Below are 27,102 nucleotides of genomic sequence, written 5' to 3'. Positions count from 1 at the left end.
GAATACAGCGTTCCCTTCATTCAGCACGGGGATGGAGAAGAATCCTGGCTCTGTGTGGGTACTGAATGGCCTCACGCAGCAGCACAAACACACCCCTGTGGCAGTGAAAGGGCCTTCTCTGCAGAGCCACAGACCTGCTGGACACACCTAGAGCAGAGCCACTGCCAGCACTCAAGGTAAACACTTGTGCCCTTCACGGCTCTGAAAGATCTTTTGGGACGTGATCGGGGCTTTTACCCATCAACCCTTGAATGTTACAGTGAGGGGCTCATACAGAGAGGGAGGGAGGGAGGGAGGGAGGGAGCCCTTTATTTAACCCCTTACAGGACAGAAAGTAAACTATCACAGTCAAAGCCACGACCAAAGACTACAACAAAAACACAGTAAAACCTTCAAGAGTCACTTAAGGAACTAGAGACAATATTTGTGGCGACTTCTAAATGATTCTTTCTCCGCATTAAACCTTTCCAAAATCATTTATCAGCATTTATTACAGTACTAACCTTTGCATTTTCCAATGAATATTAGGGATGTCACAATCGGATGTAAAGATTGATACCAGTATGGGCTGCCGATCTAGCATTTTTTAGAAGATCAGATCAGATTTAGTCACAAGATGAGGGTGATCCTGGCCCTGTTCTGGAGGGGTGGGGAAAGGGGGGGTAATGCCCTCTAAAACAAATGTCCCGCCTCCTCAAATTAAAGGTTCCGAAGGTAGGGAAAAGGAAAATGAGCTGCACAACAGCAGGAGACTTAGAGGAATTAGTAAAGCATCTTAAGTTTCACTTTCGCTTTGTACAGTCATATGGTCTGTGTGTACTCCTTGTGAGGTACGTACGGCATGGAACACACCCCCGCCCCCCAATCCCTGGATGGACCTGTCCATAGACGTGCTATAGCAGGGGTGGCAAACATACAGCCACCAAAGGTTCTTATTTGTCCCACAATAGGAATTTGGAAAGTGCAAAAATTATACTAAAGTTATTAAGGGTGTTTTAGTTCAGGTTCCACATTCAGCCCAATTGTGATCCCAAGTAAAATAATAGCATATTAACCTATAAATAATGACTCCAAATATAAATCAAAATTTCATCATGAAAAGTATCAGTATCGGATTGGTATTGGCAAAACAAATCATTAAAAAAAAAAATCAGATCTGATCAGAAAAAAAATACAGATTGGGACATCACTAATGAATATCAGGTTTTTTTGTTATTATAATGTCTAGTAAGCTGACTAAAAAGTGCTAAATTAAATAGAAATGGTAGGATAAAACCAAGAGAAAGAATAAATAGCTGAAATCATCTCAAAAAATAAATGATATTGTGATGAAAACTGAGTTATCAACTGTTAGTCTACTATTTTGGTTAAAGTTAGCCAAACATCTAAACATATGGTAAATAGTTAAAAGTTGCAGTGTCATATGACACCTACTTTTGTGGTCACTTCCAAATTATTTCTTTCTCTCCATTTAACCTTTCCTAAGTCATTTACAGGCCTTTATTATAATAATATCCTATACTATTATCTGAATGTTCCAGCGAAAATCAGGCTTTTTCCTACATTTAATTTACTGCCCTTGTAGATGATCGCTAAAGTTCAAAGTAAATTCAAGGATTATAATATCAAAACAAAAACTAAAGCAAAACAGACTTTTCAGCAATACCATCACCATAAAACAAGTGTCTACAAGTCCTTTCATTTAACAAACTACATGGGTTCTATTGGTGAATCAACGTTGCAGAAGATGATGGTGTTTCATTGTTGAAGCCTCTGAACATCCAAATATGATAGAGCTGATGCAGATGTAAACCTGAGAAACTGCATTTTACCTGAGTTACTTAAATTCACTTCAAAAGTTGTTAAACACTTTATATCGGTATATGCTGTTTAGGTTTGTGACTCACATACATTTCTATTATTTCACCTTTTTCAGCACTTACTTGGTCAAACTGTGGATCTTCTCCCCTTTGCAATGACTTCGTTAATGGCTTTTCCTGGAAAAAAAAGAAACAGAAAGAAACTTTATGTGTTTTATATTCTTATTTCTGCTGATTCAAACTGGCAAAGTTCTCTGGAGGTTGGTCTGGAGCTCATAACTCTACCCTGTCTGAAGATTGTGGAGTATTTTTGAACATGGACTCATTACAGCACAACTAATGAAAGAGCCATCAATCAGTCTGATGCCTGGCACGAGTGGGTCGGCTGATTCATGACACCTACCATTATTATACTCTTCTATCATCTGTTACAATCACCTTCATGAGGGATTCAGAACATGGTGTTCGAATATTGGAAGGAAAGTCCAGCTGATGGTGTTCTTGTGTCTTTGCCATATCAGCTGTTAGTAGGAGTCTTTGTTTAGTAAAAGACCAGGAAATAAGTTTAGAATTAAATACAAATATTGTTAAAGTCGAGGCTCATAATCTTCTAGTCAAGTTATTTAACCCTTAAAGACCTAGAACTACTTTTGCAGTGACCTCCAAATCAGTTTTTCTCTACATACAATCTTCCCCAAATGAATTATCACTATTTATTAATTTATTTTTTGGTGAAAAACAAACATTTTTCTTTATCTAGAAAATCTCAGCATAAATTCATATGTTATTATATCATAACAGAGACACCTGAAGCAAAAGTGGCTTTTTCAACAAAATAAATCTTTATATGTAAATACAAGCGACTACATATACTGTCATTTATCAAACTATAACTTCAGAGGATGACAATATTTCCATGTTTACTATGGAGCACCCGAATCTCCAAAATGGGACATATCCTCCTGAGACCCAGGAAAAAGAAAGTTTTAGCTTTTTTACATGAAATTGTCTTGATTGGAAACTGCATGATGCAACAGTTTTTTCAGATACATTTTTAAAATTATTATTATTCATTTATTTATTTTTTAATGGTCCTTTGCAATAGACAGCATTTTTTAAGTAAAACTGTGAAACTTTTGTCTCCCACAGAGGACAAAAATGCATTACTGGGTGTCAGGACGATATCTGATATCAATGACAAGCTAAAAAGCTGAATTTTACCTGACTTTTTTGGATGCATTTGGTAGGATTAATTGTTAAATGTATATAACATTTTAGATCAGTAGATGCTCTTGGTCACCAATAGCTGTTTAGGTCTTTGAGGGTTAAATTAAAATGAGATTCAATAAAGGAAACTTACATTTCATTGTAGTTTTTAATAATATTCAATACATTTTTAAGATGAAATGCTTTTGCTGACCTCCTGTCACATTAATGGACCTAAAATACACCACAGTAACATTTAAGAAGTATGCTTAAATCCACAATTATTTGCTTAACCTATAATTACCGCATATACTGGCCTTGCACAAATCAAACCGTCTGTTTTTCTTTACCTTTCTGCTTCTCTGTCAGAGGCATTCCTTTGCTGTTTCACTGCCCAGACAGCAAATCAGAGCACATCACTTGATGATTAATCCAAAACAGCTAACTGTCTAATGGGTCTGACACTGACATTGCGTGGGCTGATGGTAATGTCGCTGTCTCTGCTGCAGCTGGAATGCCAGCTAAGCCTCTCCTCTGATGAACCTTTTAGTTTTGGACAAATGCTTGCATCAAAAAAGAGAAGCCCATCTGTGCTAGAATGACAGAAAAGTCGATGCGGTCGCTGAAACAGCAGCACTGTTTGTATTCAATCATCTTGCTTTGAAACATCTTTTTGGAATAACTTCTCCTGCAACTTCAACAGTTTTATGCAATAAATCTAGTCTGTGTTTAAAGAATAAACATTATTCTACACTTTAACTGTCTTAAACAATCTGTGCTGTTATGATTAAACAGTCAATTTACAGGAAAAGTATACATACATTTTCCTCACAAACACTATTTAGACTCTTACAATAATAATCCCTCTCAGTCATCACTTCTGACCCACTAGTCTGGTTAGCTGGAGGTGCTCTGCTGGAATGACGGGGAATATTTCCAGAAGAATTTTATCATTCTCCTTCCTTCTACTATCTGTGTTACCATTTTGAAGGTTCCCTCTACAATGTGAACAAACAACAACCTCTGAGCACCACCAACACCCTGGAAATGGCAAGTTTTGAGGACGACAAACTTATTTTTACCCCGCCCCCTGAAGGGGAGGCAAGGAGTACTGTTTTTGGTTCAGTTTGTTTGTTTGTTTCTGTGTTAATGCTTTAGCAGCAAAATTATTGGTTGAATTCAGACTAAATTAGGCTTATATATTGCCAGTGACCCAGAATAGATCTCATTACATTTTGGAAACAGTAGGTCAAAGTTACAATGTTATATGAATTTTTAAAATCTTTCTCTTCCCCATTTACTTATAATGGGTGAAATTTCAAATGTATGTAGCAGCAAAGCTATTGGTTGTATTCATACCAAATTGGTTTTACAGATTGCCAGTGACCCAGAATAGATCTCTTTCCATTTTGGGAACAGTAGGTCAAAGTTATAATTTTTTATGAATTTTTAAAATCTTTTTTTCCCCCATTTACTCATACCGGGCAAAATTTCAAATGTCTGTAGCAGCAAAAGTATTGGGTGAATCCATACCAAATTGATTTAATAGATTGCCAGTGACCCAGAATGAATCTCATTACAGTTTGGGGACAGTAGGTCAAAGTTCACATTTGTTATGAATTTTTAAAATCTTTTTTTTTTCCCCATTTACTTGTAATGGCTTAAATTTTTAATGTCTGTAGCAGCAAAAGTATTGGGTGAATTCATACCAAATTGGGTGTATAGATTGCCAGTGACCTAGAATGGATCTCATTACATTTTGGGAACAGTAGGTCAAAGTTCAAATTTTTTATGAATTTTTAAATTCTTCCCATTTACTTATAATTGGTGAAATATGAGCGAGGGGCAGGATTTGGCCTCCCTGGCACCACTTGTTATGGGTCATTTTGTTTTGTAGGGATTTCCTTATGAGCATGTGTCTAAAATGATGTCTTCTCGGACACTGCTTTGCAAATCTATTGTTTCAGCATTGTCAAGAACCAGCCAAACAGCATAACTTTTACCCCTATTCTAATATGACAGTGGATGGAGCCAACCCTACCTACAGAACTAACACTCATACTGTTTCTGAACTGCTTAATGCTCAGGCAGATACTGGGGCCTGTTCCATCTACCATCAAGCAAAGGTGACGTTCACTCTGGACATGTCACCAATTCATACCATGGCTAAAATATGCAGAGGAACAACCATTCACTCTCACATTCACAACAACATATGATTAAATTGACTGATTAACCGATTAAGGGTGGGAGGGAGGACGCTGGAGTACCTGGAGAGAACCCATACAGACACAGAGAGAACAAACAAACTCCATGTCGCAAAAACACTGCAAGTCATGTATAGAGATATGTCTGTCTGTGCCAGATTACAGCCCCTCTGTCAATATGTGGTGGTGTATTTACCGACAGAGGCACTTCCTTTTGCCTGTGCCGTGTATTTATTTCTTGTTTTCCCTGTTTTTGAGACATTTCTAGGCATCAACCTACAGGCAGTGAGTTTCTACGTCAGGCCAATTACAGCATCACACAGTTTGCATATGGATAAATTTAAAAACAGAGTGATTCTAGTTAGGTCATTCCTCTTTCTGCTCTTCTCACATAGTGCACAGTTCTGTCTGAGAGGAAAAATCTGGTCAAATAACAGACACAGACCTTCCAGCCTATTACATCAGAGACCTACTGGTGACCTGTTAGTGACACACATGGCAAAAATGAGGAAGCTGTGGCTGTAAAGAGCCTCCAGAAAATTCCCACAGAGTTTTGGAGGTGTAAGTGTGGATTTTTTGTCATTTTAGAGGTTGTGAGAATGGGGAAATACTCGAGCTTCCTCATTCTCTGAGCACAGGCCATTGTAACAGGCCAAAGTATAACCCCAGCCCAGAATATACCTGGGGTTAAAGTGGCCTAGGCCAGAATATAACAGAATGTATAGATTGGAATGTTGAGTGATATACATAAGAATGACCTAATTTTTCAACATTTTATTGGGGGCTTTGTTGGAGTTCTATTCTATTCTATTCTATTCTATTCTATTCTATTCTATTCTATTCTATTCTATTCTATGTTGTTATCAGTGTTTAACATTTCAGGACGTTATGACTTGTTATATATGAAGAGTCAAATTAATTGAACATTGTGTTACAATTGCATTATAATAGTTTGTTTTTAATGTGCTTTTATTTTAATGTGTAAACACTACTGAGAAGTGCAGTAATAATAATAACAATAATAAATAATAATAATAATAATAACTTTATTTATATAACACCTTTAAAAACTGAGTTTACAAAGTGCTTTGACAGACAAAGTAAAAGTGCACAACAGCAGAATAAAAACATAGAAAACAACACAACACAATAAAAGAGACGAGTACAGCAAACACAAAATCATAACTAACTATGAATGTATTGTAGTGGAGAAGGCAGAAATAACATAACGTGATGCTGTCAGATCAATGCAAAAAGAAGGAATGGAATAAAACCACATAATGTATGTCAATATAAATGAATAAACAAAACAGGGTAAAACTGAATATTCATCTTTGATGTCTGTGGAAGTTTAATATTTTTTTTTAATGATTAAGGTTTTTCTAGTTGAAATAATAAACGTAATTTAGATTTTTCAGATTTCAGTCAGTTAGTTTCCTCACTTAACTTACCTGATAAAGCTGAACCTCAATAAAATGTTGAAAAATTAAGTAACTCTTTTGTACATCACTAAACTCTACTGATATCATAGGGGTATAATCTGGCCTAAACTGCTTTAAACCTGGGCATATTCCAGTCAGGGGTATACTTTGGCCTCTTACACTTTGTCTTCATTTAAACACATTCAACCAAACAATGCGGCTGAATAGGACGGACAGCTGAATGCATGTAAATGCTAGCCAGGGTTAAAAGAAATTGTTCGGCTAGATCTCTATTGAGGGCAATTTAAAGAGATAGACATCCTCCCTGTAGCTCTCTGGAGGGAAGAACATTAAAACGAGGGATTGCACACTTTCCCTGTGGTAATTAAAACGTCCCTCCACAGCGAGGCCGGTGACTAACAACTTCACATACATCACAGTCTCTAAAAGTGAAGACGGGCTGTCCACAGAAGCCTCACTGATAGCAAAACCACAATATATCACACCTCTTCAGACCACATGAAAGGATAACTATTTGAAGTTAACAATGCCACACTATTTTAGCTGGAGCCTGGGGCTGTTCTTAGGAATATGGATTAGCTGGTAATTTTTAGTTGACTTTCAGCAGGACTTGTAAGACACTAATGTGGACCAGGGAGCAGGTGGCGGGTGGTGGGTGGTGGGTGGTGGGTGGTGTCCACGTCGGCCCACACAGGCTCTTCCTTGTCTGCCTCTGTGTCTGAGTGTCTGTGTGTTTGTATGTCAACGGGATTATTTATGACAGCCGTTGTAGGCCGAACGCCGAAAAGCTCCGACCCAGACCGGGCAAAGCTCTTTAAGAAGTTTAGTGACAGCTTTTAACCTTCATCTGATTTTCTATTTATGCTCAGTACACAGTCAGCTGCAGAAATCAACAGTCAAATGGACACGGTTAATTGTCACTTACGATATGGACGAATAATCAAAAAGCTCAGCGTTTGATGAACCTTTCTAAATTGAGGATTAATTCCACAAATCTTGCAGACTATTGTCGGGTCAAAACACAGTAATGTCCCTCAAAAAGTGAACTTTAATTGATTGCCATACCAACATTTATTTCAATATAAAGTAGCTCCTTGTTTGGGATAATCCGTTATGGTCCAACTAAAGCAAAAATGAATTTAAAAGTAAAAATGTGGGCCTTTTAGCAACACTAATCTTTCAAACTGTCTCTAAAATGTCCCGTCAGAGAGATTTCAAATACCGCGTTTTGACCCTGTTGTGAATTCACTTCAATATTCCACTGTGTTTTTAATCCGGTTACCTATGATCCCTGACGTTCATGGATCAGTTTCAATGCCCTGTTTCGGTAACAGTGTTATTTCATGACATTCTGCTTATTTTTGGATCATTTTTGTTTTATTTAGATTTTTGACTGGAGGAACTGATCAGTAGTGGCATCAATAATACAATCTACATACCTGAAACTGGAAAATATCAGTTATTATTATTTCTATTATGTCTAATATCACAAATTTTCATCACAGCTATTCTATGTGTTACATTCAAATAAACAATCTCCACTTAATTTAGCATCTGCTTGATGGCAACAACACAAATAATTTATCTTTTTAGCAAATAAATTTAGTCAGTAAGGGGTTAATTTGTGCTGATGGAGCATTTCCTAAAACTTCCATGTGACAGTAATTAAACACGGTAAGGTAGTAATATCTCATCAAGTATTGTGACATCTCAACTGTAAATGCTTTATACTTTTAAACCTTTTTTTAACAAAGTCCCACTAATAGCATCATGAGCCTCCTGCTGCCCCCCCCATCCCACCCCTAAAAAAGTTGGGATGGGGGAGTACGTTATTCTAAAAGTAACGCGACAAACCTGTATGTAGAGGATGTGGATAAAAGGTAAAAAGATAAAAGGGGGGTATGCCCCTATCACACAATGGAGCTCAATCTGTAAACCAAGGGGGGCGGGGGGGGGGGTAGTATGTGACTCCCATTGAGAAACACTGTAATAGTCCAACCACTAGCATTTTGAATCCACTGCATCTTGTTGTCTAATAGCAGTGAGTCTGTGATTTTTCATGATTCCCCCCTCCCATTGTGTGCTTGCACCCCCCCAGAGAGCATCCCCCCCAGGAATGCGAACCACTGCTTTATACTATTTAGTCAGGCTGATGTCATTAAAAATGTAACACTGCATATTAAATACAGAACATCATAAAAAAAGGTGACGCTCCAGCTGTCTCTGGAGAATTGTTTACATCAGAAGCAGAACTACCGTCGTTTGTAAATATAATAATAAGGTGTTGGTCCATATTCTAACCCCAACCAGACATAGTGGGTCTGTCCGTTTATTTACTGTCTGACCTTAGAGACGCTCACAACCTTGGGGTCAGAGCTACCACAGTAGGGCCATTTCTTTATTTTTGGCAGTTTTATTTCCTTCTCACTGTATGAAATTAAACCATATGCACATTTGGCCTTTAAGTTGGAATAATTTTGTTTTCCAACTCAGTCCTCTTGATGAATGATTACATACAGAGTCACAGTTACACTTTATCCATCAAGAATAAAACACTTTTTTCACAATCACTTCATGAGAAGAGGTAAAAGTATTTGATTCCAACTTTATGGGCTAAACTTTATGCTAACTAAAATGGACACCTTCATCTGTTCACATGGGATATTTTTAATGATTAATCTAAATAAAACTTTCCAAATATCAAATTAGACTCACATTGTTATAGTTGACTCTGAGTTCAGTCAAAATGGCGACATCGAATATTAATACTACGGCCAAAGTCAGTGGCTTCGTGTCAAAACACATTATTCAAAATGCAGATGCCAGCGTTCGCACAGAGACCAAAAGGTCAGACCACATCGCACACAGTTATTCTTAAGTCATTACATTGACTTCCTGTCAGCCACAGGATTAAACACCAGAAGGACCTCCGCCAAGGCCAACAGTCCATTTTTTATGTTCCACGATACTACCAAACCACAAATTATGACCTGGACTCCCTTCCTTTTTGTGAGTTTGTGCCACTGGACAGTTTAACCAAATATGATGTAACTCAATAATAACACACTTTATCTGTATAGTGTCGAAAGAGAGTTGGATTCAACATTCACCAAAGTGTAGTGCAGATACAACATGGAAGAGTACCACGAAACAGTCCTATTCACTTCAGTCACACATATATCACTCATCAATGAGATATTCCACACATCAAGACAAGTTAAAGCAGTTCCGAAAAGGTGAGTTTACATGAATAAAGGCAGAGTTGTGCAGTCATGGATATGTTGTGGGAGAAGAAAGCTGAGTAACTCCAGGTAAAGAGGGAAGAGTCCAATCTTACCACTAATGAAAACATAACAGCTAACCTGTGGTTTACTTAGCTTAAGCTGCAGTCATGTGTGTCACTGTGAACCAATGGAAACTCTCCTGCTAATGTTTACAACAGTCGGTCGAGCCGTGGTGTCAAGACCTGTGACATGTTTATTATGTTTGGCTCAATCTTATGAGGTGGCTTCATAGTTTGTTGGTCTACAGATGAGATGTTAATGATCACTACAGACTGATTGTTATAAAACCAGCTGTTTGCATAAAACATCAGTTGTTTTAGGGCAAGGGTGTCAAATCCTGTTTAGTTCAGGGGCCACATACACACCAATCTGATCTGAAGCGGACTGGACCAGTAAAATAATAATAATAATAAAAAATAAAAAATAATAAAAAATAATAAAAAATAAAAAATAATAATATAAAAATAATGCCAACTACAAATTTTTCTGTTTTGTTTTAGTGCAAGAAAGTCAAATAAAATTATGAAAACGTTTACATTTATAAACTATCCTTTCACAGAAAAAAGATAGATAGATAGATAGATAGATAGATAGATAGATAGATAGATAGATAGATAGATAGATAGATAGATAGATAGATAGATAGATAGATAGATAGATAGATAGATAGATAGATAGATAGATATGTACTTTATTAATCCCGAAGGAAATTCTGTTAATTCCGTTGCTCTCATACATACATACAAATGAGATGTAAGAGTTTAATATGCAAAATAAGAAAAATAATAAATACGTAAAAGTGACATAGCTATAATATATGAATAAAATGACATATTCAGAAAAATAAATAAGTAGCTAGCCTACACAATAAAAAACACAAAATAAAAGTGCACCCCCCGATGGCACGGGGTACAAATGTGAATAACCTGAACAAACATAAACAACCTGAAATTTCTGGAGGAAATCAAGTACAATTTTAACAATATTATGCCTAAACCTGTTTTTTTACATGTGCATTAAAGATTGTAGTCAAAGCCTAATCTTAAAATTTTAGAGTTTGGAATTTGGAGTTGTCATTATTTATAGGTTATTATAGCGATACTGGTCTGACCCACTTGAGATCACATTGGGCTGTATGTGGCTCCGGAACTAAAATGAGTTTGACACTACTGACTGTTAACATCGTTAGTGTAATTTTTGCATTTCGCAGAATCTCACAGGCCAGATCGGAACCGTTGGTGGGCTGGTTTTGGCTCATGGACCATATGTTTGACACCCCTGTTTTAGGGACTGAGACACTCCTGCCACATGACTCCATTCACATAGACTCTAGGTTTACAGACTACAATCTAATTACTTTAGCTGTAGCTGATTTAACCCAGAAAGACCCAGTGCTACTTCTGTGGCAGTTCCCTAGTAATTTTTTCTCAATTTTTAACCGTTTTTAAGTGATTTATCACAATTTGTTCTAATATTGTGCTCTGTATTTTTGCATTTTTAAGTGAAAATTGGGTATTTTCCTCACATTAAAGTTGATGGTTGAAGAAAAACTGACTTTTTAAGTAAAATATATCATTAACTGAACATAAAACAAGTGTCTCCACCCACTGTCATTGATTCAACTCCATGGGTTTTACTGGTGAATCAATGCTGTAGAAGGTGACAGTGTTTCTATGGTAACTACAGAGCCTCTGAACATCCAAACGGGTCATGAAAAGATGAAAACTGCATTTTACACCAATTATTTACATATATTGATAGGATTAGTGGATCAACAGGTATTTAACATTTCATATCCGTAAATGATTTTGGTCCCCGGTGGATGTTTGGGTCTTTACAGGTTAATTAAATTCTTTAAAAATGTGACACTTACTTTAACCTTGTTTTCATCTATACCACTGCTTACTCATCAGTGTTTTGACTCACCAGAGGCTCGGCCATGATGATGCGGATCTTGCGCTCAGAAATGGTGGTGAAGTTAGCAAAGAGGCTCTTGAGGACGTACTCGCCCGGCTTGCTCTCCGGGTCAATGCTGATGGGCATCATGGCTGGGGGACCCTTCTCTCCCGGAGGACAGCAGACTGGAAGGATGGGAGGTTTACTGTATCCGTTCCCCACGGGTGAAGCTGCAGAAACAAAGAAATGGGAAACAATTTTGTGAAGTAAAACACTACCGATTCAAGCACAAATGAGTGGGACGGGATGAGCCAAAGATCTGTTTACAAAGAGAGATCACCGAACAGGGGATTACAGAGAAGTTTCCAAACATGGACATAAAGTTCCCAACATGTTGAACATTCCTGAGGGAGACTGTCCAAAGGGCACCGACTTGCCCCGAGTCTGCTCTTTCTTTCCTCCTGCTACAGTGCACAGAGCGCATATGGAAATTAAAACACCATGGCCAGCAGCTGGTGTTTTCATGTCGTACCAAAGATGTCATTGCCCTTTAAGGGAAGCAAAAATCTCAAGCCTGTGACCATCCTTCAGCCAGTGTTATGATGTGGTCCACGTTTAATTACAAATGGCTCGGCTTAGGCCGTTAAACCCTGCAAACTAACTCACAAGTTAAAATTTACCCCGGTGTTACACTCTGCCGCCTCCAAACAAAATGGACTAAATATAGTGAAGAACTGCATACAAACATCTCATTATAAGTGAAATTTCAACGGCCGTTAAATGCGAGTCAGCCAAGCAAACTGACATAAATCTGATGTGTGAAATATTCTGAGAGAGAGATTTTGGGAGGACAGACTGACTCACAGTAAGAAGCACACATTCTTCAGCTACTGCATTCTCTGTGTGCATGTACTGTACGCAACCAATGTTACAACCGGATGGAGATCAAATCAGCGGCAGTGAGGTTAAATATGGGCTTCCACTGTCAAGAAAACATCCACATCTGTCACAGTCACATGTTAAACATCACACGTGGAGATGAACATATTTACAGCATTGACAAAATGACTCTTAACCCATAAAGACCCAGGGCTACTTTTCTGGAAGTTCCCAGATGATTTTTTCTTTCTGTTTAACCTTCCTTAACCCTGTGAAGCCTGAACCATTAAATCATTGACAGCTGTGTACTTGCCCCCCCCCCCCCCCCCCATAGCCATATTAATTAAAATTAATTCATATAAACTCAAACGAATAGTAACTGATACAAATATATTATTACAGATATTAAATTATTTAACTCATTGTTGTATTGTGGCTGCCTCCGCCGCTACCACCAGCACAATAATACTAGCTAATTAGACTACTGGTATTATTATTTTATATTTTTGTATTATTACAACAGCTATTATTTTCCCCCTCACCCCCCCCACTTCTCACTTTCATTCACACCCTCCTCTTCCCCTTTTCCCTGTCACCCCTAACCAGCTATATTGTTTAGTTGCTCTTTACATTTAATATCTTTTTCATTGTAATATGATGTTGTCGTTGTTGTTTGTCACTACTCTGTTGTTGTTGTTGTTGTTTTTGGTTTGGTTATTTGTTTGATTTCCCTTTGTTTATGTGTTATTGTTGTTTTTCTGTCCACAATGTCTTGTTAGCTATCACTAATAAAAAAAAAATCATTGACAGAAAATTCTAGTTCTTTGAAACTGGAGCCTGTATTGGTCCTTCTGAACAACCAAAAAAAAATGTTTTCAAACATCAATGTCTATGTATGAGTTTCAATTTTGTATCATATTTGATCCATCAGGTCTCAATGCTCAAATATTATTTTTGAACAAACAAAAACATAATATAACACAAACATGTCTAAAAAATTGGTAATTCCTTTTCAAAATTGTCAAAGTTCTGTCTCCTTCCTCATTAATGACAATCTTGTAGTGTCACTGGAAAGGCCTCTGGTGAATGAATTCCTCCCCCCAGTGGATAATCTGTGTATTGCATGTATCTAATTGTATACATCCAGTTTTTCAAGAAAGAAAAATGTCACACTGATTATGTGGGGGGCTTCAAAACTCATGTATCAAATATGATATGCTTGGCATTATAGGGTTAAGTGATTTATCACCATTTATTATAATGTTATCCTCTATGTTTTGCATTTTTTTGCTCTAAAACATGTAGTTTCCTATATTTAATTTAGATATTCATGAAAATTCAAAGTACATTCAAATGTCATATCAAAGTAGAAAAAAACTAGAAGCACTCGGAGAGCGCAGACCTCCGCCAAGGCTGATCAGTGGTCCCCCCCGTGGGCCCCCCCCACGCCAAGGAGGTTATGTTTTTGCCAGGGTTTGTTTGTTTGTTTGTTTGTCTGTCTGTCTGTTTGTCTGTCCGTTAGTGTGCAACATAACTCAAAAAGTTTTGGACAGATTTTGATGAAATTTTCAGGGTTTGTTGGAAATGGGCCCCCCCGTGGGCCCCCCCACCCCCGGTCACCACCAAAATTTAATAATTTCTTCCTTATCCCATTTCCAACAAACCCCGAAAATTTCATCAAAATCTGTCCATAACTTTTTGAGTTATGCTGCACACTAACGGACAGACAAACAGACAGACAAACAAACAAACAAACAAACCCTGGCAAAAACATAACCTCCATGGCGGAGGTAATTAAGAAAAAATTGAGTTTTGCAGCAAAATATATCATCATCTAGTGTCTCCATCCACTGTCATTGATCCAACTCCATGGGTTTTACAGGTGAATCACTGTTGTAGAAGATGACGGTGTTTCCACGGTAACTATGGAGCCTCTGAACATCCAAATGGGTCATATTTGATGACCATGAAAAGATGACAAACTGTATTTTACACCAATTATTTACATGTATTGATAGGATTAGTGGATCAACAGGTATTAAACAGTTTAGATCAGTAGCTGCTTTTGGTCACCAGAGGAGGTGTGGGTCTTTATAGGTTAAACATCGATTTGAGTAATGTTGTCAGCATTTTAAAATGCAACACCATTAGATTACAATGTAGAAGAGGGGATTTAACTTAGATTAGTAAAGAAAAAAGAAATCATCAGCTGTTTTTCAGAAAGAAATCAGTTTAGGCTACATATGACAATGATGGAAAAGTGATTTTATTAAGTAAATAGTGTAAACTACTATGACTGTACCAAATAACACTTACTTATTTTAATGAAGTTGTTTGGCTTGTTTTGATGTGATTCAACATTGTGTTTCAACTAGATAATCCATCCTTATGTTAGTTTATTTAATACTTTCAATAACGAAATGTATTCATGTCTTGTTTCATTTGTTTTTGCATTATTAACTGGTGTATGAACTATATAAGGCCGTTATATTTGTTCATTTCTTCTTGATCATTGTCAATTTTTTGATGTTTTGCTTGTTTTTGTGTGAACCGAGGAAGAATAAATGTTACTGTAGTAAAAACTGATGAAGATCCTAAGTAAATAAATAAATAAATAAATGATTAAGTAATATGTAATATACTATAAAAACACTAACAAATGGGAGACTCACTACTCAAAATGTTATTTAAAAGTCATGTAGATTAATCACATTTCCACTGTTATCAGGATATGAACTTTACACCATAAACACATCACATAAGAATGTCTGAACAGAAACAAAGTTAAGAAAGTTAAACAAATTATTAACATGCACCAGTAATCCACTGACTTAGAGTGCCGCATTCCTGCAAAATAGTCATATTTAATCTATTTATTTATATTTATATTTCAGATATTTTTCTTATGTAATGAGATGATTTTGTTGAGATTTAAAGAAACATTTTCTTCAGAATCTAAACTTTGTTATCTAAAAGTTAGAGCATACTTTAAACAAATGTTATTTTTAATGGATGGGTATTCGTGTATTTATTTAAGGCATATTAGGATTTATTTCCCCTCTGTATTCAGTTGGCATATATGTGAGATCTATGTTAGATGTACACATATTAGAGCATGAGTAGTAGTAGTAGTAGCAGTAGTAGTAGTAGTAGTAGTAGTCGTAGTAGTAGTGGTTTATTCGGTCGTTAATTACTTTAAACAAAAAACAGAATCAACATATCCATTGTTCCATATACAATGCGACCGAAAGGGTTTAGGCTGAAGTTCAGATTTATTTTGCTTAACCCTATTTACAATTAACACAATGTTTCCACATGAAAAAAAAAAAAAAATTTTTGTAATCATTGCTAAATATACAACAGAAGAGAATGCATATTTAATTTAATTTAGGTAAATCATATCCTTATCTCAACTACCAATATCGATCCTAGACTTTTAAACAAGTATTTTCTTTAGTCAATCCTGAATAACAGTTAATTTGTACATGTTTTTAAAAGTTGTAATTGTTTTAGACTGTTTTAATCGATCTTCCAGGCCATTCCAGTGAGGAAACTTGCACAACTCAGTATTCATTAATTTATCACAAGTTCTTATGATACTGAACAAAAGCTCTCTAGGCAAAATGCATAACTGGAAATGTAGATGTTTTATGTTCATCATATCAAGTTGGAACCAGAGACTTCTGTAATCTGACCACAAATATTAACTATCAGCAGAAGAATCATTATTCATTCATATCTCTGCTCTGACAAATCTGCACCAGAGAGGCAGGCAAAACACGGTGACACAGATAACCAGGACTCCTTCTGCAGAATTTTTCATGACGTGACATGTTTGTATGTCTTGCAAAGGAACGCCCAGCATGTGTGACGCTATGGTATGGCTTTCAGAACATGCTTCTGTCCCTTGTGGTAACTCAGCACCTACCCAGGCCCTTGATGAAGCTGATGACGCTGGCCTTACTCCAGCACACAGCCACCCCGTCCATAGTGGAAAAGGAGGATACGGTGTCCACGGTTGTCCCGAGTAAAGATAAGTCCTCGCTAATAAAACCCACCGACATCCATGTGTGGTGTGTCAGCTGGTTTTGTCCTGCGGGGCATAGTTTCCAGGGCGCGTGGAGCCAACGCGGCTGTGTTTTAAAAAGTGTGAGGAGTTTTTGGTACGGCCCGCCACGTAATCTGTTGATCTCAGTCTGTGCCTCTCTTCTTCTATGGCTTCCTCTAGCCTTGTGACCAACCAGTGCCTTCCAAGAGTGAAGGTCAGGCGGGAATTTTTAGCTGAGGCACAGCACAGCGATGAGGTCCAACATGCTATGGTGGCATAGTTGTGTGACTATATTTATCCCGGGGTACACACCATACTGACAGAGCAGCCCTCCCCTTTCCTCCACCTCTGTGATCCGAAAGCACGAGGCACAGACCACCAGAGTGTAAACACCATTCTGATTAGATGGTGTTCTTTAAAATTAGCCCTGGCAGCTTGATTTTACAGCAAGTTTATGAAGTCTGTGCATGTTTCACCTGTTTTAACTATCTTTTTTTTTTTTTATTGTAACTGTTTTTATTTGTCTTAATTGCTTTCCTTTAAATCATATTTATTGTACCCTGCCTGTAGCACTTTGAGGTTTTTAGATAAAAATGTAAAGTGCATTACAACTAAAATTTATTATTATTATTATTATTATTATTATTATTATTATTATTACATGAAACACATTTTGATCCTGATCTGAATAGTACACTCTAAGGCTACGTCCAGACAGCAAGTCTTAAAGCACAATTCGGATTTTTTGCTGAAATCCTATTTTTTTTATATTCCCCATTAAATACGACTTCTATCAGTTTTGAGTATGAACTGAATGCGACCCTAAAATGACCCACATGCGCAAAAGAAGCCCTGATGTAATATGTGACCACGCATGCACACACTGTGTTTACAGAAGCAGAATTCTGACATTTGTCACATTTCAATGACGTAAAGGTCAGATAAATGTGACCTGGCCGTTCAGACTGAAGTCGCATTGCAAAATATTGGAAATGTATTGGATTTAGGACCACATCTGAAAGTGGCCTGGGTCGGATTTGAAAAAAATCGGATTTGTGCTGTTCAAACTGTCTTTAAGAGATCGGATACAGTTCACATATGGTAAATGGTAAATGGACTGCACTTATATAGCGCATTTTCTATACCCTCATGGTGCCCAAAGCGCTTTACAAAGCCTCACATTCACCCATTCACACACACACTCATACACCAGTGGGCACATATAGGCAAAAAAATCGGATTTGGGCCACATTTGCCTGCAGTCTGAACATGGCCTTAGATTAACCCATAAAGACCCAAAAATCCAATGGTGACCAAAAACATCTACTGATCTAAACTGTTTAATTCCTGTTGATCCACTAATTCTATCAATACATGTCAATAATTGGTGTAAAATAAAGTTTGTCATCTTTTCATGGTCATCAGATATGACACATTTGGACGTTCAGAGGCTCCGTAGTGAATGTGGAAACACTGTCATCTTCTACAACATCGATTCACCAGTAAAACCCATCGAGTTGGATCAATGACAGTGGATTGAGACATATGATGATGGTATATTTTGCTGCAAAATTCACTTTTTCTTAAAAATTTTTTCTGCTTTGATGTAACCTTTGAATTTACTTTGAGTTTTCATGAATATCTAAATTAAATATAGGAAATTAAATATAGGAAAATGTGTGATTCAAAGTGAAAAATGCAAAATATAGAGGATAACATTATAATAAATGGTGATTAATTACTTAACCCTATAGTGCTGAACATATCATATTTGATACGACACACTTGGTACAGGATTTAATACAGGACACACTTGGTTTATGTTCAGTTAATGATATATTTGACTGAAAAAGTCACTTTTTTTTCAGTTTTCTCTGTTTTTGATATGTAATAACCTTTGAATGAACGGAGTTTTCATGAACATCAAAATTGAATATAGGAAATTAAATATAGGAAACTTAATGAATTACAGTGAAAAATGCTAAATATGATGAATAATATGATAAAAAATAGTGATAAATCAATTAAGAAAGGTTAAATAGAGGGATAAATTCACATGGGAACTGCCACAGAAGTAGCACTGGATCTATATGGGTTAATATAACAGAGAAGCTGCAAATGAAAATTATATTATATTTTGATGATAAGGACTTAAACTAGAAGGTGAAACAAGCAGCCAGTGTGCATTTCAAACACTATCTGTTGCTCTGGACGATACTCGGAGACTCAGACGAGACATGTGACTCTGCAAACAAGGGCCTTGGGCAGAGTGTGCATTACATCACCACCATGCTGAAAACACCCTGAGCTTGGTGGCGTTCTCTAGAGGACAATGCAAACAAGTCAGCAAGTGTCTCTGCTGCTTCCACACTCACACACACAAACACTCATACAAAGAATGCATTTCCCTATATGCATCCACTGGGACTATCCCACAGAGTAAACAACCATTTGTGAACAGAGTGGGAGGATATTTAGATACCGCTGACCTCCTTGACTAGACCAGAAATTCCAATGTCAACACAGACCTTCGGGAGCACTTGGTCTCTGTGCTGTGAGAAGCATTGACACTGCATTTTTTTCAGAGCGACTAGTAGGAAGTACAGGCTTTGAAATGGCAAGATTATTATTTAATCCTCCATCCTCCACCACTGTATAAACACTGTTCTGCAAGCTCAAGTATAAAAGCACACTCTTTTTATGTGCCCCACTAACCGTGTCACAGAATAAGCAGGGAGATTGTGTTTGGATCAGAAAATTTTAGGTGAAAGGGAACATCTGGAGTCCCGGATAAAACACAATTTGCAAAACAGGCTTTAGTTGAGCATTAAAATAAAAGGGAACAAAGCACTTAAGGGTAGGGTTATGACTTTAGTTATCAATGAAAATTTCGAGTGATGCTTGATTATGACACAATCATTTTTATCTGTTCATTATAGGAAACTAATGTAGTATAAGCTTAGCAGTGATTTATTTATACAGTACTGTGCAAAAAACCTAAGCTAACATTAGATTTGTTGGTTTAGTAAAGTTATAATGACAATTAGGTGTTTAAGAAAATATTGGTTCTGCAATATATCGCAATATTTCATTTCACAATACTGTATCAATATTAAAAAGTACTGCATCGATATTTGTATTTATTCAAATGCAGATATTGTGGAGGTTCATTTTAGTTTTTTTTATTTTTGTTTTGTTTATATTTTATTTATTATTTAACACTCTTTTGTTAAACAATGTTAGTTCCTTTGTTGGGATTGCACAAAAATAATGCTATGATGTTAGTTATGAACTAAAAGAATATAAACATTTGAGCAGGATCTTAAACTGTAATGTCTGTAAAACATAATTGAAGTTTTAACACAGGAACGTTTTGTGATATAGCATTAAATCCTGCTCTGATCAAATAAAAATGTGTTTAGTATTTGTGCATATTTCTGGTGTAATTCAATTCTTCAAGGAAATAACCATTTGAAAAAAAACAAAGAAAAAAATTGTCTTTTTAACAGTATCATGATATATCGTGATATATCATATCGTGATTTTAGTATTGTGATTTGTATCGTATCGCCAGATTCTTGCCAATACACACCCCTAATGACCATATATATATATATATATATATATATATATATATATATATATATATATATATATATATATATATATATATATATATATACAATCTTTATATATGGGAAGTATGTGCTGCAGTAAAAACATATCCGTTCAGACAATATGAGATTTATTGCATTCATTTTCTGATGTTTTATACCAGGTTTCATTCAACACATGTCAGATGTTTCTAATTGTTTGCACTGCCTCTTGACATGGGGTCAGGGGTCATACTAGAACCAGGTTAGTTCAGTTTTTGTGTGTCTTTTAAAGCTGTGCACATATTTCCTGTATTTTCTTGTTGTATCTAAGGAAAAGGAAATGAGAAATAAATATATACAATCGCGGAAAAAATTATTAGACCATCAAAAGTCATCAAAACAATGGTTGTGCAATCAAGTACTAACTCCTGTGTGTATCATGTGACTAAAACAGACAGAAAAGAAAACATGGAATCCCTAAAAGCATTGTTTAGCTTTTTTCTTAGCACTTAGCTATTGATGTAAGATGTAAGAAGAGGCATTAAAATGAACAAGAAATTGAAGAAAACAAGGGTGGTCTAATAATTTTTTCAGCGACTGTATGTTCATTTCAACCCTGCAAAAACACCAAAGCTAGAGAGGGCCTATAAGACTTTTGCACAGACCTGTACAGAAAAAGAGCAACGCAGTTCAACATTACATTCCTATTTGCCTCATATGCTTTGCTTACCACAACTGCAGGTCAGATTTTACATAAATAACGTAGATATGCAAATCCTGTTACTGTAATTACTGATAATGAAAGATAGGAATGAATGCAATGGAGGAAATTTCGAATATAGAAAGTGATGACGCATGACACTGCTGTTCAATGCACCCAGCTGTTTTTATACGTCTGAATAGAGGCAATTATCACAACTGTGTTAGATAATTGTTCAAATAATTGTGATAAGGAAATTATATAATAGTAGTATAGTATACCCCTTTAACCAGTGGGTATAATTTCCAAATTGCTGCCCTCCTCTTGTAATCATTGCTGAACTTCTATTGATTAAAACTAAGGTCAACAACTGAAAACTATGTGCAAATAATACATTATCACTGGCTTCTGGTTCATAGTTTGAGCGTCCCTCAAAATGAAGAGCAAAGAGAGAGTGAAAGAGTGATTACAGACTGCTGTGAAAAGCAGATTAAACTATTGACCATCAGCCCTGTTTTAACAAGCTGACATCATACTGGAAGCTGTTTCCTGCTATGAACGAGGTTTGCAGGTCATATCTGTCAGTCCCTGTTAAAAACCACTACATCAGCCTTTTCTAAATAAATAATTAATTGAGACATGTGCTTCAAACGTTGATGCACACAACAATAAACAGAAGAATTCTTCAAAATACAGTAAAATATGACACAGAAACATAACGAAAAAGCAAAAGTAAAACAATCAGAATTAAAGAACTAAAATAACATAAACGTAGCTGCATTTCAAAACAGAAAATAACTGATGCTTGAACAACACGTTTGACTACTCGTTACAGGAGCGCTGCTGTGCTCGGCTCGCTGCAGCTCATCTGCTGCTCTCTGATTGGCTGATCGAGGACCGGCCTTCGGGCAAATTGAACACCAGACCTGACGCTGCTATCGCACAATACCAGTTCTGTTCTGCTGGTTGTCACTATTTTATTAGAGCCGCATACAGAGTTATAAAAGGGGCCTTGACTTTGTTTACTTTGAGTTCACAGTGCAAACAGTGACTGAAACACATACTGTTAGTGCCAGCACTCATTCAGACCAGATCATTTGTTACACAAAAATAAAAGCAGCAATGATTACTTTCTCATTAAATCCCCAGTTGATACGTTTTGCATGATACACAAAAACAGTTTTAGATTAGTTTCCATTACTGTGTCTGGTTCCATCTTGTGATTCATTACATAACAGCTTGTCTAAATGGAAGTTGAGCGATAGGATTAGGGGATGACATGTTTAATGATAGAAAATGTTAATGCACAGCAGTGCAGTCACTACTGATACAGTAAAATAACAGCCTTTGCCTTCATCAGCAAAGTGACCCACTGTGAGGATTATGCAACATCATCAGGAGATGGCTCAATGTGGAGTGTGTAGACAGGGACAGCACGTTCTATGGTATCTCTTTACATTCACATTCAATACATACACTGTACTATTACACTACCTGAAGGGTGCAGCAGACTTGCAACCAGTTCTAGCTTTTAGATTTTTAACAAGAACACAAATCAGATATTGCTGGTGAACGGTTTCAGAGGGTCTTTGTGTCTGCATGTGTTTGATTTAAGGTGTCATTTCCTGGTTTTGCAACTGCCTGTTTTGTTTTATTGATGTTTGCATACTGCCCCGTGCTAAGTCCTGCTCTCTTATCACACATGAAACAGAATGCTCAAATGACCAAAAGCAGGAAGGCATCTTATCCCATCCTCATGGGCCTGATGGGAGCTGGAAGCTCTGGACAGAACGAGCAACCAAGCTGAACCTCCACTAATCCTATTACTGTGTCCTTGCACTTAACAAGAGCTATTCAGACAGACAGAAACTCACAGACTGGAGTAAACTAAAGCATAACTCACATAGTAGATTAGCAAACAGTAGCACATGGAAAGAAACCAAAGTCTGAAGCCTTTCCTCTTCTGTCGCTTGTTTGTTTGTTGCAACTGCCAAACTGAGCAATGACTTCAGACACTGTTCAGTTAGAAGACACATACTCATCACAGGCCACAACAGGAAGAAGATGCTATAAAGCCAAGTTCAGGTAGAGACACAGCCGTCAGTTAGTTAAAGCAGTGCAGCTATACATGAACAAGAAGACACAAAGTGCTACTCACTGCCACTCCATGATTTCAGCAGGGATTTGATGCTAATTTCAAAGAAGCCTGAGTCCTGCTGACTGGCCATGGCTGCAGCTTCCTGTTGACTGTCCCCCCTTTAGTTGTGGTTTCCCTCCAGTAACAACAGCAGCAGCTGAGCTGGGACCAGCAGGTATCGCCTGCTGTCACCTCTCTGTGACGCACACAACGCCGCGCTGCTGACGAGCCCCTGTGAAAACACACTACCACCGCTCTACCCCTCCTCTTGTGTCCTGTCCTTGGCTATCAGCCCTCTATCTCTCCCTCCCTCCCTCCCTCCCTCCTCTCTCTCTCTCTCTCTCTCTCTCTCTCTAAAGCTGTGGCAGGCAGTGGGCGGCAATGCAAGCTCCCTTTAAATAACTGCACGGAGGCTGAGAGTGCAGGAAGCAATCCTCTTAGCGGAGCGCAGTTAATAATAACTACTGTTTGTCTGTGTGCAGGGTCTGATAATGATGACAGTGCTCGGCTTCGTTCAGTGTGACTGAGAGCATCTGATGGGGCCCCCACCCCTGTCATGGGGACAGGGCAAACGAGGGAAGTATGACACATTACAGGGAACATCTGGAAGGCCGGTGGAAAGAAGAAGAAGAAGAAGAAGAAGAAGAAGAAGAAGAAGAAGAAGAAGACACTAAAATAATCAGCAAGCAGAGACTGACTGTTGGCTTTTACTGTTTGAAATATCTGACTTGTCATGTCAAACAACATGTCAAACAAAAAGAAATGTGCACAATATGTGTGAGCACATCTTACTTTTCTGATAGAATAATTTCTTGTTTTATGTAGAGTAAGCATATTTTTCGCAGCCATTCATTCAAAAGCAGTAGATCAACAACAACTAATTTTGGAGGTGATGTTTGATAAGAGACCAATAGAAATACAATATTTGAAACCTAGACTAAGATGTAGAACTACAGCTGAACAATAGGGAAAAACAACAACAACAACAAAATCATAGTGTGATTTTGACTGCGATCAGTAATGATTTTAGTGTTTATTTCATTTTCACTGAAAAACTATTACAAGACCGATGAAAGAAGGCTGGCACAAACTGAACGTTCGTCCTTATCACTGATGGTAGTGTGGTTTTACTGACTTTTCTAATTCACAGCAGAGGAGTAGAGAAGTTTCTAGAGAAGGCTATGAGTACTGAAAAAAAAGCAAATTGCTTTCAGGTTTTGCTTCAAAAACAAAATGATGAGAAATTACATGATAGAAAATGAGAAAAAGGCAAAATGCACCAATTTAACACATAACTGATACATTGTAGTAAGTCTGATGAAAAGTATTGAATAGTTCTCCTGATATGCTAAAAATAGGACTAAGGGTCCTGTTGTCCAACAGCATATTTAAAAACAATAATTGACATTCATTTGACCTTTCAAGGTCACTCAAGGTCAGAGGTCATGGCACCAAATGAAAGCCCATATGTAACTTTCTATATTACCAGCAGTAGTTATATCAATGTCTTCTACTGTTTTGAAGTTAAAGCATTTTGAAATGTGTCCCATTATAAACCAATGGGGATTTTTTAATTTTTCAAAAATTCATAAACATTTTTCAAAAATCAGTATTTCCCAATTCTTTGAACAGACTTGGCAGACCTTACCCCAAAGATGTTCTACAACAAAAATCTAGTCATTCTGACTGAGTGTTTTGGAGAAGAAGATTCTTGAAAAATTGTTTACAGACGGACGAAGGACGACAACTGATACCAATAGTCCATCGGACCTTCAGGCCGTTGGACTAATAAAAATGATAACAGAAGGACAGACACTGACACTGCCCAGTATGTTTATCCCCTCACATTTTATTCTGCAGGTTTAAAAGTTATTGTGATTTTATATATTCCCTAATGTACATTTTTAATTCCACGTTTAAGTACACCACTGTACTTAAACACAATGCTGCCATTATAATGGTGTTATTTTGACACTGTCACTGTTACAGTTCCTGTGATTTGTATAATACAGTTTCAATAATATTTCCATGAATTATTAAGGTATTAGAACATGAGTCTGTAAATTTGTGAAAAAACATCTTGCACAAAAACAGCAAACATATCTAAAGACAAATACTTCATTTTCCAATGCGTCCTCTAATGAATAAAACCTCTTCAAAGTCTTTACTGAAATGAAAACCAACGTTCCTGTTACATTTTCCAACACATGCAAAAATTAGTTCCAGTGTTTACATTATTTTTCAGTGAGAAAAGCAGATGTATGTCATTATCCATATGGACTATCCCTCGATCCCTTTTCCTCTACGGCCTCTCAGCGCTCTTAGTATAATCCTATCAGAACTCTGTCTGTCCATCAAGTACGATCACTTAACCTTCATTACATAATACTCTCTGTGATACCGACGTATCACTAGCTGCACACGTGCACAGGTGTCTGAGCCAAATAAACAAATACAGTCTTAACAGCGACCTGAAGTGCTGTAATCATGGTTCTACAGGATGTTAAGTGTTGGTTGGATCTTGTTGTGTACAGAGGACAGTCCCTACAGTAGAATGACTCACAGTTGAAAATCAATGTTATTGAATCAATACAAAACACATTACTTTTATCCACAATTGTTCTCTATGACAAAGTAATGACTGATGCATGAATATGCACCATTGACTTTTATATGATAAGGCCATTTTGTCTTCCTTTTACAAAAGACTAAATATGCATGTGTACATGTTCATTTATATACCTCTTGCTTAGAAACTAACCTCCTATATCAAATCACTGTTCCAGAAAATCTTCTCCAGGAAATTACTACTAATTGCTATTTATTACCCCCCCCAAAGGGGAGGCAAGGGGTGTTGTTTTTGGTTTGGTTTGTTTCTTTGTTTGTTAACACTCTAACAGCAAAACTAATGGTTGAATTTATACCAAATTTGGTTTATAGATTGCCAGTGACCCAGAATACATGTGATTACATTTTGGGAACAGTAGGTCAAAGTTCAAATTTCTTAGGAATTTTTCTAAATCTTTTTTTCCCCCATGTACTTATAATGGGTGAAATTTTACATGTCTGTAGCAGCAAAACTATTGGTTGAATTCATACCAAGTTTGGTTTATAGATTGCCAGTGACCAATAGATGTATATTACATTTTGGGAAAAGTAGGTCAAAGTTAAAATTTTTAAGGAATGGGCAAAATTTCAAATGTCTATAAAAACATCAATTTTGTTTCAATTTACTTAAAACTTGGCACACATATAGAGGGAACTGATATGCTGACATCAGCACACACATAGACATGATGACATCAGCTGGCTCGATACCAAAATAAGCTACAATACGAGCGAGGGGCGGGGTTTGTTGTGCCTGGCACCACTTGTTACAAATTGCTTACATATACCTATTTTAATTCAGTTTTAATTCATTTTTACTCCATATGATGGATGGATGGATGGATGGATGGATGGATGGATGGATGGATGGATGGATGGATGGATGGAAACTACATTATTATAACCTTATATTTATTTAAGAGGAACAAAGTGATAAATCTGGACATCCATTACATACTGTTTTAGTATAAACAGATACACAGACATTGGGTGAACATCTGTTTTTGCAAAATATAAGTATGCAGACCTGTGAAGTAAATATTTACCATTTAAAAATTACACAAGCCCTTCAACTCATAATGTACAACAACATGAATATACCATTTTAATTACATTGTACTGCATCATGTGTGATTTATAGCACAGGCTGAGCCATAAATAAGTAAATCTACTTTAAATTAATTGGATGTTGATTGACTTGAAGGTGTTGAAGATAAAAACTGAGTATTCTGTTCTGTCTCATACGATCTCAACATACAAATCGGCTTCATTTCCTTCTG

At 36.9% G+C, this 27,102-nt stretch overlaps 1 protein-coding gene across 5 annotated transcripts in view; it reads right to left on the bottom strand.

Moving 5' to 3' along the window:
- The window catches only part of frya (furry homolog a (Drosophila)), an 86,080-nt gene that overhangs the window by 55,163 nt on the left and 3,815 nt on the right, over positions 1 to 27,102 (bottom strand). For 3 of the 5 annotated variants that reach the window (XM_030151900.1, XM_030151899.1, XM_030151898.1), the window contains exons 2-3: positions 11,886 to 12,085; positions 1,944 to 1,997 (exon numbers count right to left, since the gene is read on the bottom strand). In XM_030151900.1, coding sequence (XP_030007760.1) covers positions 1,944 to 1,997; positions 11,886 to 12,085 — 254 coding nt within the window. Of the gene's footprint in view, positions 1 to 1,943; positions 1,998 to 11,885; positions 12,086 to 23,236; positions 23,479 to 27,102 lie in introns of those variants that run through there. The other 2 variants (XM_030151902.1, XM_030151901.1) reach the window with 2 other exon arrangements.

This window comes from Sphaeramia orbicularis, chromosome 13 (assembly GCF_902148855.1).
Source record: "Sphaeramia orbicularis chromosome 13, fSphaOr1.1, whole genome shotgun sequence".
Classification (NCBI taxonomy): domain Eukaryota; kingdom Metazoa; phylum Chordata; class Actinopteri; order Kurtiformes; family Apogonidae; genus Sphaeramia; species Sphaeramia orbicularis.
Note: the sequence above shows the minus strand (reverse complement) of the source record. Positions and strands in the feature narration are given on the sequence as shown.